This window comes from Gallus gallus, chromosome 2 (genome assembly GCF_016699485.2).
Source record: "Gallus gallus isolate bGalGal1 chromosome 2, bGalGal1.mat.broiler.GRCg7b, whole genome shotgun sequence".
Lineage (NCBI taxonomy): Eukaryota > Metazoa > Chordata > Aves > Galliformes > Phasianidae > Gallus > Gallus gallus.
The window spans coordinates 41,480,818-41,499,439 of record NC_052533.1 but is presented as its reverse complement, the minus strand read 5'-3'; the positions used below and the strand labels follow the sequence as shown (position 1 = coordinate 41,499,439).

The 18,622-nt window shown below is 36.8% G+C and overlaps 1 protein-coding gene across 1 annotated transcript in view; it reads right to left on the bottom strand.

The window, feature by feature from the left end:
• Positions 1-1,375: 1,375 nt before the first annotated feature.
• COL6A6 (collagen type VI alpha 6 chain) overlaps positions 1,376-18,622 on the bottom strand; it is a 45,527-nt gene continuing 28,280 nt past the window's right edge. Inside the window, 21 exon segments of the mRNA XM_040695999.2 lie at positions 1,376-1,548; positions 1,685-1,787; positions 2,536-2,822; positions 2,825-3,007; positions 3,110-3,121; positions 3,819-3,855; positions 4,689-4,724; positions 6,751-6,813; positions 7,151-7,213; positions 7,334-7,369; positions 8,815-8,865; positions 9,311-9,373; positions 10,345-10,407; positions 12,005-12,067; positions 12,561-12,623; positions 14,724-14,759; positions 15,625-15,678; positions 16,323-16,388; positions 17,405-17,467; positions 17,724-17,777; positions 18,024-18,068. Of these exon segments, the coding sequence (XP_040551933.2) occupies positions 1,376-1,548; positions 1,685-1,787; positions 2,536-2,822; positions 2,825-3,007; positions 3,110-3,121; positions 3,819-3,855; positions 4,689-4,724; positions 6,751-6,813; positions 7,151-7,213; positions 7,334-7,369; positions 8,815-8,865; positions 9,311-9,373; positions 10,345-10,407; positions 12,005-12,067; positions 12,561-12,623; positions 14,724-14,759; positions 15,625-15,678; positions 16,323-16,388; positions 17,405-17,467; positions 17,724-17,777; positions 18,024-18,068 (1,614 nt within the window).

The following is an 18,622-nucleotide window of genomic DNA, read 5'->3' as shown; positions in this document are numbered from 1 at the left end:
GAAAGTAAGACTAGAATAGAAAGTAAGAGTAGAATATCTTTCATTCCCTTACAGCAGTTTTAGCAGTCTCATTCTGAGACTTGCAAGACAAAGGACAGTAGGTTTCATCAGTTTATGTGTCTCAACTCAGTTTGGTTCAATGGAGTAACCCATGATGCTATGCAGGTTTTTCAACCAAGGAGCACCTTTTCTCAACTGGGCTAAGAGTGACAGAGTTAACACTAAGTTATTCAGTATTATCACAGACCTGGGCTAGCAGAGCTTTATAGTAGCCCACTCTCTTCCAAGTCAAGACTCTTCAAAGTCAAGAGTTCACAAAATACCCCTTCTAACTGACAGCAAAAGGCACGAGGCTCTGGAAATCCAAGATCATCTGTGTCCCCTAGAAGTCTGTTGAGGAATCCTTGGTCAGCAACCCAAGCAAATTAGAGATATTTTTATTGACATTATTGTAGACAAATACAGAGAAGAACATTATTCCAGGTGAGTTCATCCACCTCTACAAAGAATGGACTAAGGTGGTAAGAGTGAAATGTACCATGGACTTCTACAGACATAAAATGGGCAACAGCAGACTTCAGGTAAGCCAGTAGAGTGTGAAAGCTCAGTTAAGGCATCACCCTGTAGTGGAGCATTGCATTTTTTGTCTTTAAGAAGAATGTGTCCTCAGGATTTTACTTCTTTTTTTCCTTCAGGATCAACCATGAAAAGCTAATGTTCCAAAATAAATGCATTTGTCTAACTTTTTGTGATAAGGGAAAGAGAACAACACTTGCTTATATACAAGGCACACTATGAGAATATTCTTCCATCTATTTCAAGAACTAATGGTAGAAGATAAATATTTGAAAAAGACTGATTTTATTCACATATTGAAATATTTGTAAGTGGAGTGACTTTAATAGAAAATCCTCCACATAAAAGTTCTAGTAAATGTATGACCTTTGAGAGCTAAATGCTTTTTTTTTTTTCCTCTATGCATAAGACAAATGCAAGTAATGAATCAATATTTTGACATTACTAGTTCATATCTAACATCATTTCATGAAAATGTTTGAGGGGTTATTTTACTTTATTCAGTACATTTTTAAAATGTACGCTTCAGTGTCTTTGGAAGAAAATTGTTTCAATGCTTTCGTTCCTTTCAAATAACAGTGTTAGCTAATAAAAGTTTCTTGTTTTTCAAAATCTTAGATCACCTGAGCAGTAGTTTTAGTTTTCTTTTCACTATTAAGTATAATAGATAATAACATCACTAACAAGTATTTCTTTGAGCTGAGATCTGGGAGGTGAGATGCTGTGTAAAATTTTCCATCTCTTCTGCCCATCATCTTGATAGTGTAACAAAAGACAAAGTAGTTTAAGTGTCTGTGCACTAGAAAGACTTTATACACAAGAATCCACATTCTTCTTGTGTTTCAAATCTGTTTTTGTTCCCTCCACAGCCCCCATACCAGAACTGACCACACATTTTCTGCTCTTTATCGTAGTACCACTTCAGAACGTAATTCTGACATTCTCCACTATCTTGAACCAGGTCACACGCATCTGGAAAAGGCAAATAAGAGAGAGATTTAATGAAAAATCCACCCTTCTTGGCATTAGAATTTCAAGGGAAGTAACATTCAGTACAAATTAGCAAATGTGAAAGCTAGGCAGTGTTCAAGGTCTTAGAAATATTCACCAAGTATCCACACACAAAGCAAAGTGTACAATTGTGATGTTCTCCAAATTTTCATCCTGTTTCTTTCCCAAACAAATAATTGAAATCTTCCAGTATCATCAATCTAGGTTTTAAAGAAAACACTGAAGTAATGTTAAAGCAAAAAATAGATCATGTTTACTCTTTGTTCTTTATGCCTTTACTACTTTTCTACTGAAACAGATATTATCCCTAACTTGGTTTCATTTCTATTGTAATATTGAACAAGTATAGAGAAGACTTTTACAGTTGCCATCTGGAGCACTCTATCTGCCCTTGTGAGTTACAAGATCGCCATTTTTTTTTCCTAAAGGCTTAACTCTCCACTGTACAGAGATTGCTAAACTAGTGCAACTAACAACAACTGGTATTAACAGACCTTATTAGTCCATTTAAGACAGTCATAATATATAGTTCAAAGCTATAATAGATCATACAAAGCTAGCTCAAGTATTTCTGAATGACGTTGAACTTGATACCTGTGTGCACATTTATTTGCTTTGTCTTTCAGCTCTTTGTAGAACCTAGGTTAAAGAAATAGCAGGGGTAACCAAATGAAATTTACACAATGCTATTGAAATTCTATGATTTGGCCTAAAACCTCAAGTCAGAATAATTCATGTGCAATAAGAGCTCAAATGGTGATCATCACAGTAAAGAGAATCAGTGTTTCTTTGTTAAAATAGCAACCTTTAACGAAACACTTTTTAATAGGAGACTGGATATCCCTATAGACCTAAACTGCTATCAGGAGATCGTTCTTTACTCAAATAATAGTATCCACTGAGCAAGTCAACAACTGATTCAATTTTTTTTATAGTCAGTCTACTTACTGAGAAGGCACGTCTGACATTTGGCAATTCAGTGAAGGCAATAACCACTGGAGTGATATCCCAGGCGCTCAACTCAAGTACAGCTGTGCTTTCGACCACATCCTCCTGAGATGGACCACTGGCAAAAAATATGGCAACTTTTCTTGTGAGGATGCCCTGACGAACCCGTTTGAAGACATTTCTTGCAACAAATCTCATAGCTGTCCCAATACTACGTTTTCCAGTAGATCTCTCTAGAGGTATTCTCTGGACTGCCTGTAGAAGCAAGTTGTGTTTTTTGGAATTCTGTTGGTATTGAAAGAAACGATGGAAACACGGGCGCCTGTTGGGCAATTGCTTTCACTGATCTTAATGGTCTTCAGCAGTGACATAACAATGTTTCTCATTCGTTCAAATGCAGCTGGAGTAACACCTTCAGACATATCAAGGGCAAACACCACCTCCGTTGGATAAACTGGACAGATGTCTGTATCTTGAGACAAAACATTTGTGTGAGAATATTTCAGCAATATATACACTGTTCGTTTTCTTCAAGTCCATGAGGAATGGGCATGCAGAAGCCTGGTGGGCTTACCTGATGAACAAGCTGGAATGAAGAAACGGAGAGGAGACAGATTATTTTGGACTCATATTCATAGAAATAGAGACATATTCACTCATGGTAAGAAGCCTGACTGAAAGCTCATACAAGCATCAGAAATGGTCACAAGAGACAACTCTCCTTTTCCATAATCGAATAATCAAAACAGTGAAATTTGGATGAGATTTAAATTATTCTAGATACTGCTGAGCAGAGAAAGCTGAGAAAGAATGAGCACTCCAAGACTAGAGAATAAGTGATATATAAATATTCTCTGAGAATTCCCCAAAGGGGGATTGACACAATGTCCAAATAATAATTAAGTTAATTTTAAATGAGAACAAGAGAAATGTGTTGCAGTTTTTTGTAGTTAACTGATAGGAAATATGAGCAGAAAGACTAAGCCTGTTTTACACATCTACTGAAAAACTTTCAGGGTGACAGTCTACAAGTCAACATCAGCCTGAACCTTGATGTAAACTACCAGTCTACAGGGTTTCCAATGGAGGATTTTTCTTTTAAGAAGGTTTCCAGGCTGGATGTGGTTCTGGGCAGTCTGTTCTAGTGGATGGTGACCCTGCCCGTGGCAGGGGGGGGTTGAAACTAGATGATCATTCTGGTCCTTTTCAACCCAGGCCATTTTACGATTCTATGAAGGATGACTATGTGGATTCTGAGGGAAAAGAAGATGCTCCCTACTTACGGCAGTTTTTTCGTGTAAAATTCACAAGTTCACAAGGCTGCAGGAGAAAAGTTAAAAAGCAATTAACAATAAATCACAGAACACCCCACACTGTGAATCTTTCTATTGGTTTGAGTTGAATGTCAGATCTAAGCTAGTGAACATTCACAAATTCCAGTCATCTCTATTTCAACTTGACAGTGGCTCTGCCCCTTATGCAGAAGCTAGGTTATTTCAGACAAGCTCTATCGGCATTTTGCCATGCCCTGGAATACAAATCAACTATTTACCCATTCTTTACTTTTTTTGTAATAATCTTATCTAGGAGGCCACTGTGCAATGCCACTTCCAGAGGAGAATGGGAATTACAGAAGCAACTCACATAGCAAGAGGGAGCTCTGCAAAGGAGGACTAGACCCCTTCTACAGAATATAGAACATGCCTACAGTACTGCCTGAAGGTATTGTCTATGCAAGTGATAGATGAAGCCTTTATTTAAGAATGTTATTCTTATATTGGTTAGGATTCTAAAGAAATCCTGCCCTACTATTCACAATAAGAACACCGATTGCTGAGGAAATGTCTTCCTTTACAACTGGGTGAGACATAACCCTGAACAGTATCTGATGTTACCTCATTAACATCAATTTAAACATGTAAAGAAATATTAGTGGTCCAAAAAATCTGTAGATGTTTATGTGTGGTGTAAAAAATATTTCTTTCCTCATTCCTTGATTACTTGCTAAACAGAATGACTCACTGTCAGAATACAATTAATATAAGTATTTGAAAAGGATACTGTTTTCTAACAATTAAATGTGCTTATTGTGTTAAGTGATTATAAACAGATGATGGCTAAAACAGTTAGCTAGATGTAAGCTAGTTACTTACTTCCATTAAAACAGTGCCTCTTTGTCCCTTGGCACCCTGAAACAAATTAAATACAGATCCAGAGCATTAGACTCTGATAACATGTTTTCATCTACGACTCTGTAGTCCAAAGAAAATGTAGGCATACAGTGTTTCCCTGACAACCACTTGCAAATTTAAGATATGAGGAGATAACACTGCTCAGCATGGATTATCACGAACCTGATCCCAAAAGACTTGCAGACTACCAGTCCAGCCTGTTTCTCAGTACATTCGTCTCCTTGTTATTATAAATGCTCACTACCTATCACTCTCGAGGACCAGTATCCATCTGAATTGGATCTCCTTCCTAAACAGCAGTCTCTGTTAGTTAAAAAAAAATGTTCTGGTTCAGTTATCTGCAACTTGCATCTTTTTCAACCTCTGATGTGCAACATGGTTGCTCTCTCTTGCAGGGCAAAATCCCAACAGTTCAACCTCAAGAGATCCTGAAGACCATGCACACATCCTGATTGCTCAGCCAGTTTAGCTGGCTTTGGCAACTCAGCAGCCTTCTCTGGGAGCTGAGTGGCAAATGTGAGGACTCCAAACAACCTTTTTCAAAACCTTGAATTAATTGTTCAATTTTCATAGTAGGAATGAAATACAGAGAAAAATGGATTTTTATTTTTTTCCTTAAAGTCAGCTTGAGAGCTTTTGTCGTATGTGAAATTCAAATATTTAGCAAGGTTACTGAATATATGCACTTAAGTCAGAAGGTGCAATAGTGAGGTAAACCAGAAAAATTCGAACTCCATACATCATAACCTTTGCTTCAGACTCTCTCTTTCATGATTCATATACTTCCTTGCATCCCCAAATAAGAATCCCAACTCCATATTTGTTATTTCCTCCTCAAATTAACCTTCCATTCACCTGTCTCTTTTCTGAGCTACTTCCCCTTAGCTTTCCTGCTGCTAGCGTAATCTCAGATATTCCATGTATTTATCTTCATCTTTTCCTCAGCTAATTAGCTGTACAAACTTGACCAAAGAGATAACCCCACCAGCAAGATAAGAAAGATGGAAAAACAGCCCTTTTTTGGATGGCTCTACCTACTACTTGTATCCATTCCGCAACCCCCTCTCTTCCACTTGCTGCAAAATTCCCACTTCCTTATTTCATTCATGCACTGCTACTACAACAATCCCACCAAACCCATACATTCTATACTCCCTTCTCACTTCTGCATCTGAAGAGGAGATCTTGAGCTTGTAATCTGTCTGAAGATTTCTTGGACCATGGATTGGCAAGGCAAACAACTACAGGGTTCATTAGCATGCAAGGTCTGTCTGTCCATAACACAGACATTATAGATGACAGCCAAACAGCATAAAATATAGTGGTCTAGATACATTCATTGGTCAGAACAATGCAATGACCAGAAATTATGTTTCTAGGTTGCATGTACCCTGTAGGCCACATCATACAGAAAAATAATGTTATCAATAGTTACATTTTAAAACTAAAAATGTAAGTTTTAAAAAAAACTTTAAAGGAAAAAATGAATGCCTACAATGGTAGTCCTAGTTACTACTGAAATTCATTATTCTTTCACCTACTTTGATAAAGAACATAATCTTTTCTGTATAAAAATACAGATCAAAAGCACTAGAAAATACAGCAATTCATCCAGTTGTATACAAGGAGTAACGGGGTATGGTCAGCTCAAGCTTTAAACGGGTGCCTGTAATTGTAAATCTAATTTTATATGGCTTCTCTTTTTAAATGAAAGTGTACTCTGGATTTCAGCAGAACAACCTTGTTCCACATTTTAAGTTTTCTCATCTTTTTTAGATTAGATTTTTAACCACTGGAGAGAGACATCAAGTATTGTGGAAGAAATTCTGCCCTGCATTGTATCATTGTAGTTTCATTTCCAACAGCAGGTGCTCTTGTGTGAACACATCCACAGGCAAGATGCAGTTCCACATGGCTGGCAGACTGATTAAGTACTGCATATGTTATGAAACAGTATTAAATATTCTATTAATCAAATAGAAATTCAAGAGATATGTAGAAAGATCTTTTAAAAATATATTACCATGGGTCCTGATGGTCCTTGGTCCCCTGGATCTCCCAGGGAACCTGGTGTGCCAGCATTACCCTAAAAATATGAATACAAGTTTTATTCTTTATAATTGCACACACGTGCAGAACTTCAGCAGAAAAAAAAAACCTTTATAACTACATTGTGAGCCAGCTCCTACATTTGAATACAGACTACTAGAAGAATATAAAGACTACCCCGAAGAATTACTAGCAACAAGCAATTCTAAAGATTTTGGCCTTCATTCTCTCATCCTCTTGCCCAGGTTATGAGGTTATAGCAATAAAAGATTGAAGTAGGAATTATTTGTTTGTTTGTTGTGAGGAAACACTAGAGGTGTTTGAGGCTTTGCTTACTGAATTCTCCATGGAGTTAACAGATTTATCATTCTTACCCTTCTACCCCTAATTCCTTTTGGTCCTTTAGCTCCTGAAATACCTGGGTCTCCATCTTCTCCCTGAAAATTAACGAAATCCAGAACTTTGTAGGAAAGAAGAATACCGACAGATAACCCCTTCCAAACAAGACCAGTGTAAAACAATAACTAATGAAAGGAAACATGCTCATTTAATTATACCTCTGGACCAGGATACCCTATGAATCCAGACTCCCCCTGTCAAAAGAAAGAAGGATTTCATAAGAACCTGGAAGTTTCTGATCTCCTTAGTATTTGGTATCTTTAAATCAACACAAATTTCAAAATTATTCTTGGCATGTCAGGCCACTTAAGCAACAGTGAGTCTCAAAAGACCCCATAGGCCTGGGCCTGCCATTTTAATAGCCAAATCACTCCAAGTGCAATTATGAAGTTATTCCTCTCTCAGCCTTTTCTTTCTTTTTTCTTTTTTTTTTGTTTGTTTGTTGTTTAGTTGTTTGGTTTTTTCTGTGCTGGCAGCTTTTATTACTTAGTTTTTCAAGACTTACATAAAAGAGACAAAATACATTGAATCTCATTCTGAAACTGCAATATTCTTCCAGGACTGACAGTAAATCGCTTTTGATGTGCAATTATACTTATCCAGCAGTTTATAGATGTTATTTCTCAGTCTGACTTACCATAACCAATCCATTTGTCATTGCTTTCACAAAAAGAATCCATATACCTTTGCCTTGCTTTCAGAGTCTGCATTTCTTTTCCAGATTTAGCAGCAATGAGGATTAGGAGAAATGTCTCTGTAATTTTATGTATTATATGTTAATCCTAAAAAAAATGTGTTGGGATTTTTCCTCCCAATGACACTCATTACCAAACCTAGTGTGTTTTTTTTTCTTTTTGCTATGTTTTGTATATTAGTTTAAAATCAACAGTGTCAATGATGTTAAAAAAAGCCTTCAAACTATGACAAACTCCATTTGATTTAAATTGTGTTTCCCAAGCCCAAAATTAGTTATCAGTGTTTTGACTGATTCGACTGATAAAGAAGGTTTAAATAGACAAATGATAAACCATCAACCTACTATGGACTATTTACTACCTCATTTAAGTCATGTATCCATGGAGGTATAATTATTTTGATCTCATTCTTTTCTGTAAACTTTTAATTTTAGCCAGATTTTGGTATGTTTTTAAAGTAGACATTTTACTGCTAGCTCAACAACCCTTGTCAACAGAAGTGGCTAGTCAGGCATACTGGAGTGCACTTGGTCCTGCAAAAAGTACAACTTACAAAGCCATATCCAAAAACACACAAATACACACTAATGAAAGAGGAAGAGCATGGTTCTCAAAAGAGTAGCTCCCTCCCAGTCATTCTCATGTGTTATCACGTGTCACCATTTGTTCAAAATGGGAGCATAATTCTCAATCCAGTTTTCAATATCAGCAGAGACAAAGAACTATGTTTACATCAAACTGTATTCTTAAGCTCTCGTGAAAGAGAACTAGAGATCATAGCCACGTTTGTTTCACTGCAGAACCTTCTACAAGCTGTGGGAAGGCTGAGCCTCTTGCTGAACATCAGGAACATGCTGTGGCCACATCTTATGTTTCTCTTAAATCAATATTGACAGTCTCATTCAAATTGAGCTTGTATAATGGAGACTGAGAGACATTCTTACCTTTGCTCCTTTGTTTCCTTCAGGGCCATAGACATCTCTGCCATCCACGCCCTGCATAGGTTGAATATACTATCAATTAGCTTTTAATAGAAGATGAGATTTATTTCTTGTTCCATTTTGGAAAAGAGACCTCCCATTATCGCACTGCATCCAGGCTTTTGATAATGATTAAGCAGGGCAATCTATCATGACACAGTCTGAAAACAGTAGCAAATGGTAGAAAAAGCTGCAGAGAGTAATCAGCAATTAAGGCCACAGCACCCCTCCACTGTGTGACTCACTTCCAGTACAGTCTTTCTTAGCAGATGTAGACAATCTGAATGAAAAGATTATCTCTAGCCAACAAGGAATCTAGTTTCCATTAAAGCTGAGAACCAAATCTGAAATCATTTTATTTGTACCACATAGTGAAAATAGAAAAAGGGAATTTATTCTTCTGATCCAGCTGAATGAGTGTTTAACTACAGGGGCCCTGAATGAGGGCAGAAAGACTCACTGGTATGCCTCTCGGTCCAGGTGGTCCCACAGGGCCTTTCTCTCCAGGGTCACCAGGTTCACCCTGTCATAATCAAAATGTAACAACTATTAGTTTGGCTCATTCAGGAGAACTCTTATTTTGGAAATATAAATTTGTCTACTAGACTGAAAATTGCTTATACTTTTTTTTTTACAGATTACTTAATGCAGATGAAAAGCACTGTGTTACAGATTGTGTTTGAGAGAACGTGCCTTGGAGCGGAACTGGAAAGTACTGAGCAAAACAGTAAACATTGAGTATTCATGGAGCTAAACCCCGTAGGCCTTCCTTCAACAAAAAAAACTCCCATTTTTATAGAGAACTCCCAGTGGCAAGGGTGTTTTTTGGGAGAAGCTGGATTAACGCAAGGAGGACATAACTAGGAGTTCTACCAGCATGAAGCATCTGTTGATAGCAGAGGATATTTCTCAGGCAAGCTGTCTAGCCTGTGTTCTTAGTACTTTTGCAAGTTTTCTTTTCTTTGGTTTTCACTTTAATAAAGAAACTTTTCTATCAAGAATCCCAACATAAACAGCAAAGAACTAGACTGAGCACATGGAACGTATGATGGAGTACTTCACATATTCTGACTGATTTGTGTAAATAAAGCAAAAATTTATATGGTGGAATCTTTTGAACTGAAAGGTTGAAATGAGTAACTACACCTCATTAAATGAAACTTATTTCCAATGCATAGGAATCATAAAACGCTTGACACCTCTGCCATATTCCTACTGCATTTCACGAAGAGCCAGGTCCCATTAAAAGCCATGTTGACAACAATCAGAAGAGCAACCATGGTGACTAATAACTTCTTAGCATAGCTGTGACATCAGTGTGTTCCCTTTTATCCATCACTTACATTAGCATGCAATCAAAAATTCACATAAAATTTATCGATCTTCACATGTTCCAAAAAAACAACACAAGTGCTAGTTCATGGCTCTTCAGTCAGATTCTTGAATAAATGATGCTGTATGATTGCTGTGATTATGTACTTTAAAAATGTTTACCTTTGCTCCTCTTGCACCAGGCTTTCCATTTGAGCCAGGCAGACCTGGGGGACCCAGACTAGCCTGTAATCAGAAATATCAGTAAAAAAGTGAATGGTGAAGAACTCAAGGACTCACTACATTCAAGGATTCACTGCCACTTGGAATTATTGTAGAATCAGTATAGACATTAGCACATCAACACACTTCAAAGCTCTTCAAGGACCACAGTAGGTTATGTATCACACTGTCATTCAAGTTATTTCCTGTTGTTGACATGACTGCAGTAAAATTCCCAAAATATTATTTAGTATGAAATAAATATTATTTTCTATCTACATAGATATGTAAGTATGACAAAAAAATGCACAAAGTGAATATATATATACACATATGTATGGGATTGATGTTTAATCATGAGCACTTTTACATGACTAAAGCAGATACCCAAAGCTGATAGAGTCAGATGTTCCAATCCCGAGTTATACCAGTGTAACTCCATAATAAGAACCCTGAAGCCAACAGTACCATGCACAAGTGAGGAAGATCAGTGGTCAGGACTTAATAGTTATAACCTAGCACTAGATACGCCCTGGTTTCAGCTTAGATGGAGTTGATTTTCCCTTCATGGCATCTGGTATGATATTGCTGTTTGGCTTCAAGAGAAAAACAATGTTGATAACACACTGATGCTCTGGCTGTTGCTGAGCAGTGCTATATGGAGCCAAGGACACTGCAGGTTCTGAGCTTCTTGTACTGTCCTTCCAGTGAGGGCAGCTGAGGGGGCATGAGGAACAGAGAGGGGACAGAACCAGGACAGCTGATCTAAACTGACTGAAGGGATAATCCATATTGTACATCATGTGAGAAAAAACTTGAACAACAGTGGGGAGTTGGCTGGGCAGATTGCTGCTGCTTGGAGACTGGCTGAGCCTCCCTTGGCAAGTGGCAAGCAATTGTTAGTGTATCACTTGTTTTGTTCAGCTTTTAAATGCTTTTCTCAAAACATTTACCCATAGAAAATATAGAACTATTTTTTGTGGAATACCCATCACAAATTAGAAGACCAGTAAGCATGAAAAAGCTCACTGTGACACAAACTTCTTTTATCCTTCTGGATTGTCTAATTGCAAACAGCAACAGGATCTTACTGTTGGAGTAAAGTGATTTGGATTTTTTTCTCCCCACAATACTAAGGCCAACAATTAAACAACAACAACAAATAAACTATAACTATAGAACCACACTCCAAGAACTTCACTTCTCTACCACCAATGACAAGCTGATTACTTAACTTTGCCTTCAACTGCTCTGCTCTATATAGGACCTATAGGTGTTGCAAGCCATAGTGCTGCTCCTGATTCTATGTAACTGAGAGATGAATATAGAACTAAACCTTTTCATTGCAACCATTCAAAAGATTGATAATACTGTAGTTCACTTCTTATTCACCCATCTAAACTTATTTTCAAGGCTCTGATTTCAGCATAAGCAAAATTTTCAGCCTCATACAACCAGTTCCTTAACTACTATACTGGAAATTTTTCCGTTTCTTCTTTCTGTAAGTCTTTAAAAAAACTCACTATAATACCACCACTATAATAACTATAAACTCACTAATGCCACCTCTGAGAAATTTAAAGCCCTAAGCTGTGAAGCAAGGATATTATTTAAAGCTAACCTGAGAGCCTGGCATGCCTTGTGGTCCTGGAGGTCCTCTGATCCCTTGTGGTCCTCTCGTGCCCTGATACACAAAAGAAAAGATTTTCAATGAAGATTAGATTGTTCTGCAAGCCTTAATGCACAGGTGAAAGTTCTGGCTCTTTGACTATAGGAGTTAATCTCTGTGAAGCACCTGAGATAGTCACTGCCCAAAGGCCATATTCAGACAGCCACTATGGTGTCTATGATACCAAAGAGATATTCAGCAATACACTACTGGGCACACTTTCTCCAGATGCCTATATAGTATGTGGATGGAGCATGTTAAAACTGAAAGCTACCGTAAGCCTTCTACCACCATAATTCTCTTCAAAGTAACTCCATCAAGCACATTTTTAAATCACAAAACTTTTCTCTTTGCTTTTGTCAATTAGCATACGATTTTCTCAATGTCATCACAGCCTGGAAATACATTAAAAAACTCAGATTGTACTTATTACTAGCAATTTCTAATTAATTCATTTTTTTTGATGCCTGCTTGAAAATATTCTGTAAACTAGAAATACGTGAGCTACCTGTGGGCCTGGAAGACCAGGGTCTCCTGGGTAACCTGTTTCCCCCATTTCTCCTTGCTCACCCTGCCAGAAGAAAACACACACACACACACACACGAAGAGAAAAGATTTAATAAGAAATTAGGACCTGCCATATTGCCATATGCATATCAACAGAGTGTTAGCTGATAGAATGTTTATTTCAGTTCTTCCAAGTACCTTTCAAGCAGCTTCAACTTCCTGCTGAAGAATACTCAATTAAAAAGCAAAAAAAAAAAAAACCCAAAAACAAACAAAACAACAACTAAGTAGCTTTTTAAAATTGGTATTCAATGTGTGAAGAACAAATGAGGTACAGAACAAGAGGTCAGTTCTATTTTCTTTGCATTTTACACCATGGTCTCAGCAATACTCCTGCATTACCCTTGTCTTATCGACTGACATAAAGCCAGGGCGACAAGGACAGAGCACCTTCACCACCTATAGGAGTAGAATCATGACTTCACAATTCATCCTACAACTAGATTTTCTTATCTATCTCAACCTCCACTTTGATCACTCAGTGAGAGAAGTCCAATCTTTCTTGAAGATGGAAAAAAAATTGCTTCCATCTCACATCTACATAAAGTTGCCATTTAAAGAGAAGTCAGTTTAGCTGGCATCCATAATAAATATTTTCTGTGTCTGCTGGATTGAGTAAAAACTGTGATGATTTGCATCAAAATGTTACAGACTTACAGAAAATCTCCTTTCACTAAAGAGACAATAAAAACACCTCTGAAGATTCTTGGGAAACAGGTAGTTATGGGAAGAATCTCCAGAGGAAAACGATATTCAAAAGGCCATACTCTCATCTTCCAGAACACAAATAGAATGAAAAATATCAATATAAAGAAGAAAAACCGTTATATTTGAACAAGCTTATTCATAGCTAGAGTAAAAACACTGTCACACAGAACATTAGTTACAGACCGATGCTAGGCTTATGCCACCTGCAAGATAATTAAATAAATGAGATAGATTTCCACCAAAGTCAGCAATAACAACAAATCACACTGACTACAATGAAAACTTTTCTTAGGCACACCGCATAAGAATACAAAGTCAACAGAATATTTCTAGATAATTAACTTCGAATCAGTTTCAGAAGACATTTTTTTGTGCTTCCCCAACTTATGTCATCCTCTACTTTACCCTCCTTTCTTTACTATTTGGTTTTGTTTTGAGAACACAGTACAAAGACTGCAGCGTTGTCCATGTCTGTGACAAGCATGTCTCTAAGGCTATACCACGACTTGTGCTCCTTCTGTTTGATGACTACTTGTCTTCAGAATAACCTTTGCTTTTTTACTCCTTAAACACTGTTTATTTTTTCTTCTTACTGAAAGTATCCTTTTAATCCTCCTCTTTTTTTTTTTTTTTTTTTTAAACCACAAAAGAGCAACAGATTCATGGATCTGTAAGACCTGGAAAACTGTCCTTTTCAGGATACGGCGAAAGTTTATAATTTTGTTCATGGGGCATTAGTTCAGTGTATTTTACTTACAAACAAAAACAATATGAGTCATTATGCAGAAACTGGGATAATTTTGGCTGATTCTCTCTACACGATAATTTGGCCCTGAGCATGTTACTAGATGGCATATAGCCAAGGACCACCAATATTTATCTTCATCTGAAAGATGGATCCATTTGTACTCCAGCACAAAACCTTCCTTTTCTAGAAGGACTGTCCATATTGTATTTCCTTACACAGTCAGATCCTGCTGCTCAAAGGAAGATAATTCTTTGCTACATTAAACCATTCTTTACAGGAGTGAGTTTTAGAGTGTGTGGATGTATCATGCAGATCTGTATGCACGTAGCAAAGGAAGAGAAAACTGTTAGCCATTTACTGCAGTATTTCCACTCATTCCTGTCATCTTTAGCAAGCCTCTCCTCTATTTATGTTCCCAAATTTGCCTTAATAATAAAATTAATTGCCCTTTTATTTCAGTGAAATATGTCCTTCTTTCCAGTTCGAAATCCTTTAAGTCAGGAATGCCTCTTGTATATCATCCATGGAATGCTGACTTCTACTGCTGAAAACATGTGTCTTAGATCACATGGAAATTTCTCCTTTAAGAGGAACAAAAGTTCAGGCTGGACCCATATAGATAAACAGCAGCAGTGTTAGCCACTCACCTTTATGCCTGGAGCGCCTCTTCGACCTTCTGCACCCTAGAAAGGAGTGGGATGAGAGATTACATCCAGAACACTGAGAAATACGTGAAATAATTTATTATTGAATACATTCAACTTATATAAAGCAGAGATCATTTACAAAGAAAAATCCCATTTGTTTAAAGTAAAAATGAAAAAAGAATGGACTTGGGACAAAAAAAACCTTACATGAGTATTATATTTACCAAGAAAGAGGCCCTTAGTGAGAGCAGAGGGAAGACATCTCAACATAATTCTGTAAAATACCTTCACAGTCAGCTGCTCCTTGGCTAATATAGAAGGATTCCACTGCTCTCCTTCTAAGCCAAAGGGCCCACATCACTTTCCTCTGCACACTGCTCAGCAACACTAGTGAATGTGATTACAAAACTTCACATCACTAGAGGCCTTCAGAATGTTCTGCAGCTTTGAAGCGATAGCGACTCCATGCATTAGCATTAGGGACCTTTCTGACAAACTAGAAGGGGTGACTTCATAGGTTCCAGTCCCCATTGGATTAAAAAGATCTGCAGACATGGAATTTACAGTCAAAGAAAGGAAGAAGGGATAAATTCATTTGTGATGAAATTACAAAAGTAAGTGAGCTTCATAGAAAAGGCTGCATTGAATTTAAGGCTTGTAATTTCACATGAATAAGACTTGAAATTAGCTTTATAGCAAATTTCTGATTTAAAAACAAAAAAACATTAGCTACTAAATCTGAAGCCAAGTATGCTTCACTGTTAGAATTATAGATTTTTGCTCCTTCATTACAGGGATTCTCTTTGTGGGATTAAAAAATAGGATTTGTTCATCCTCTCAGTAGGAATCCCTTTGTATCTTGGATCAATTATTTCCACTCTGTATTAATTACTATTCTTACATCAGGACCAGCATGGCCCTGCTCTCCTTGGAGTCCACGTGGTCCTGGGTCTCCCTGAAAAACAAAACAATAAACAGACCCTTAAATACTGCTTCTTTTTCTTGTAATTACACTTTCTTTTCTTTATGATCCTTCTTCAATTGTTCTCCTAAGCAATTTTACTGCAACCAGTTGCATCATGCTAAATGCTGAGTCATCATCTGCAAATCATTTATAGAAAGAAGTTACAAGCCACAGTGATCATGCTTGCTTTGAATTCCAACCAAGCAGTTACTGATTGTTGACATTTTGTCAAAGCTTTTGTGAAAACACTTATCAACTATGGTCTTTCAGCTGGACTTCTAAAGCTGAGAAAGTAGTAAGGCCAAAAAAGTCAAAGCACAATTATCCTCTGAGAAGTGACCTTCAGAGTTTTTCTACTACTATCAGCAAATTTTGCAAAGACATACATACACACACAGCTACTTGTTTAAGTAGAATCAAACCTTTAAAAACAGTGGATTTTTCTTGCATGCTGCTAGAAAGTTTTAGTGGGTTTTTTTTTTTTTAAATCAACATCAAGCTCATTTTAAAGTTTTATGTGTTGCAGATATGCACTAAAGGCAAATTTAAAAGAGCTGCTTAGTCACTAGATAGGAAACACAACTTAGCGATTATCCAAATCCTCATTCTTCTTTAATACAGACTTACTTGCTTACCTGCCATGCTGGTTTTCCCTTTTCACCCTTAGGACCAGCAATATTATTGTCAATCCCAGGATCTCCCTGGAAAAGTTAAGTAGAACACTCAACATTTTCAGTGGTCACACTTTTATTACTCTACCTACAGATGGAAATAGGATTAATGAGATTTATCATTGTGGCAAAAAAGAAATGCATAAAGGCTATTTAAAAAAATATGCTTGCAAGAACACTTTATAGGCACTTCTACAAAGTCCACAGTTTTCTTCTGCAAAAAAGTGAAAATGTGTACTACCAATGGGAAACAAATCAAACTCTTAAAATGTGAAACTGTTCTGGTTGTCTGACTATAGTAAATTGAACTAAGATTGTGTCTAATTACCAATTCTCAGATGAAGTTATATTTAGCCATCTGATGCTAGACATACATGAAATCCTGATTCCTCAAAGAGGCCAAGTTACCGTGACATCTGATCTCTTTTATAATCTTTAGAAGACAGGAGTCATCACTTTACTCTTAACTCTTCAGAAAAACAAACGTCTTTGAAATATGTCTGAGAAGACAAAGTTGTGATATGATAACTTCAATGTCTCCGGTGAAATTTTAGTCATTTATATAGGGAGCTCTGGAGCATAAAAAAGGATGTGGCAGCATGAAGAAGTGAATTACCATTGTATCATTATAAATTTCTAATCAAGAGTCAGTTAATAGGAATTTTAAACTATTGGGAAATTCCTCTTATAATGAAAACCATAAGACAGGAATAAATACCTCCAAAAGGAGTTACATTGTTCATAGTAAAAACAAATTTAAATAACTAAAACACTCCTTGCAGAACTGCAAGGGACAACCAGAATATCTAAGGCTTAAACATCTGCTTCCAAGCAATATATTAAAACAGACCACTCCATCAGCAACTAAAGAGTACAGAACTCCCGAATCGTACCATACATTTTGGACAGTACTGTGCCATCTAGAAACATGAAAAACTCTTCAAATTACATATCACATCATATCTCAGGCAGCTCCATCATGAAAACCAGGCACAAAATTGGTTCAGCAGAACAAAAGTGAAAGAAAAACAAAAATATATACTTACATGATCTCCTCTTAGACCAGGTTCTCCTCGTTCACCTGGTTCTCCTCTGGGTCCTTTCCTGCCCTGAAGTCATAAAAAGAATATAAGAAATTCTGGTATAGGTAGAGACTGTATCCATGGCAAAGTCCAGATAAGAGAACATAGATCTAAGTCAGTGGAGCTACATAGATTTGCAACAGGAGCCATCACAGTAGAGAATGGGTAGCTATATGTACTAGATACTGTAATGTATTAGAGAACAAGTCACGGGCATTACAGATAGCATCACACTTCAGACAGATGTTTTCATAAAATGTCATTCTTATAAAGGATACTTCACCCGTTTTCCAGGGCTGCCTTTCTCTCCAGGAAATCCAGGAGATCCATGTTCTCCCTAAACTCACAAAAAAGGAAGAGGAAATTAAAAAAAAAAAGTAACAGATGTTCTTCCCGATAAATGTGCTTCTCAAATTCTGCCTGGCAGGATCCAACTTATATTAGGCATGCAACTCCAAACAACTAAGCTTCTCTCTAAACTGAATTTCTGTTCAGCTTTAAAATCCATTCAAAGGCACAGAAATCTGTACTATTGAACCCTGAAATAGGTTTCTCTAATTGCACTTTATGATTCAAAGATTACCTGCTCTCCATCAATGCCATCAAATCCACTCTCACCATGCTCACCCTACAACAATAAACAAAAACCCATAATATTAGCATCAATTCACTTGTGCCTTTTAACAGGGAAGAAGATGACCCTGCTTTAGGAAACATGAAAAAAGTGTGTAGTAATTGCTAGCAAGAATAGTTTAAAATAATAATTACAACTTAGAAGTAATAATTAAGAATTTTTCAAGAATTATTAGCTTCCAAAAGAATGCATATTGAAGAACAGTTAATAAGAACAATTGATAAAATTATAGATCTTTTCCAGGACTTAAGTTGTTCTTTGTTATACAGTTTTTCACAACTTCACTACCTTCAATATCTATGTATATTCCAAAATATAACTAGCTTACAGGTTTGTATTGTGGCTTTATAAAAATCATTTTGTAACTATGAATGGTATATTGAAAAGTTAAAAAAAATAACCACAATAATTACAGAAAGCTGACAAGGTATTCAGCAGATCACTAAATATGGCACAAGAGGATATTTTAAGCGCTAGTTAAGCAAGCAAGAGTCTCACTCTAGAGTCTATAGATACAGTTGTTTTGTAGGTTATATGTTGAACTGAAT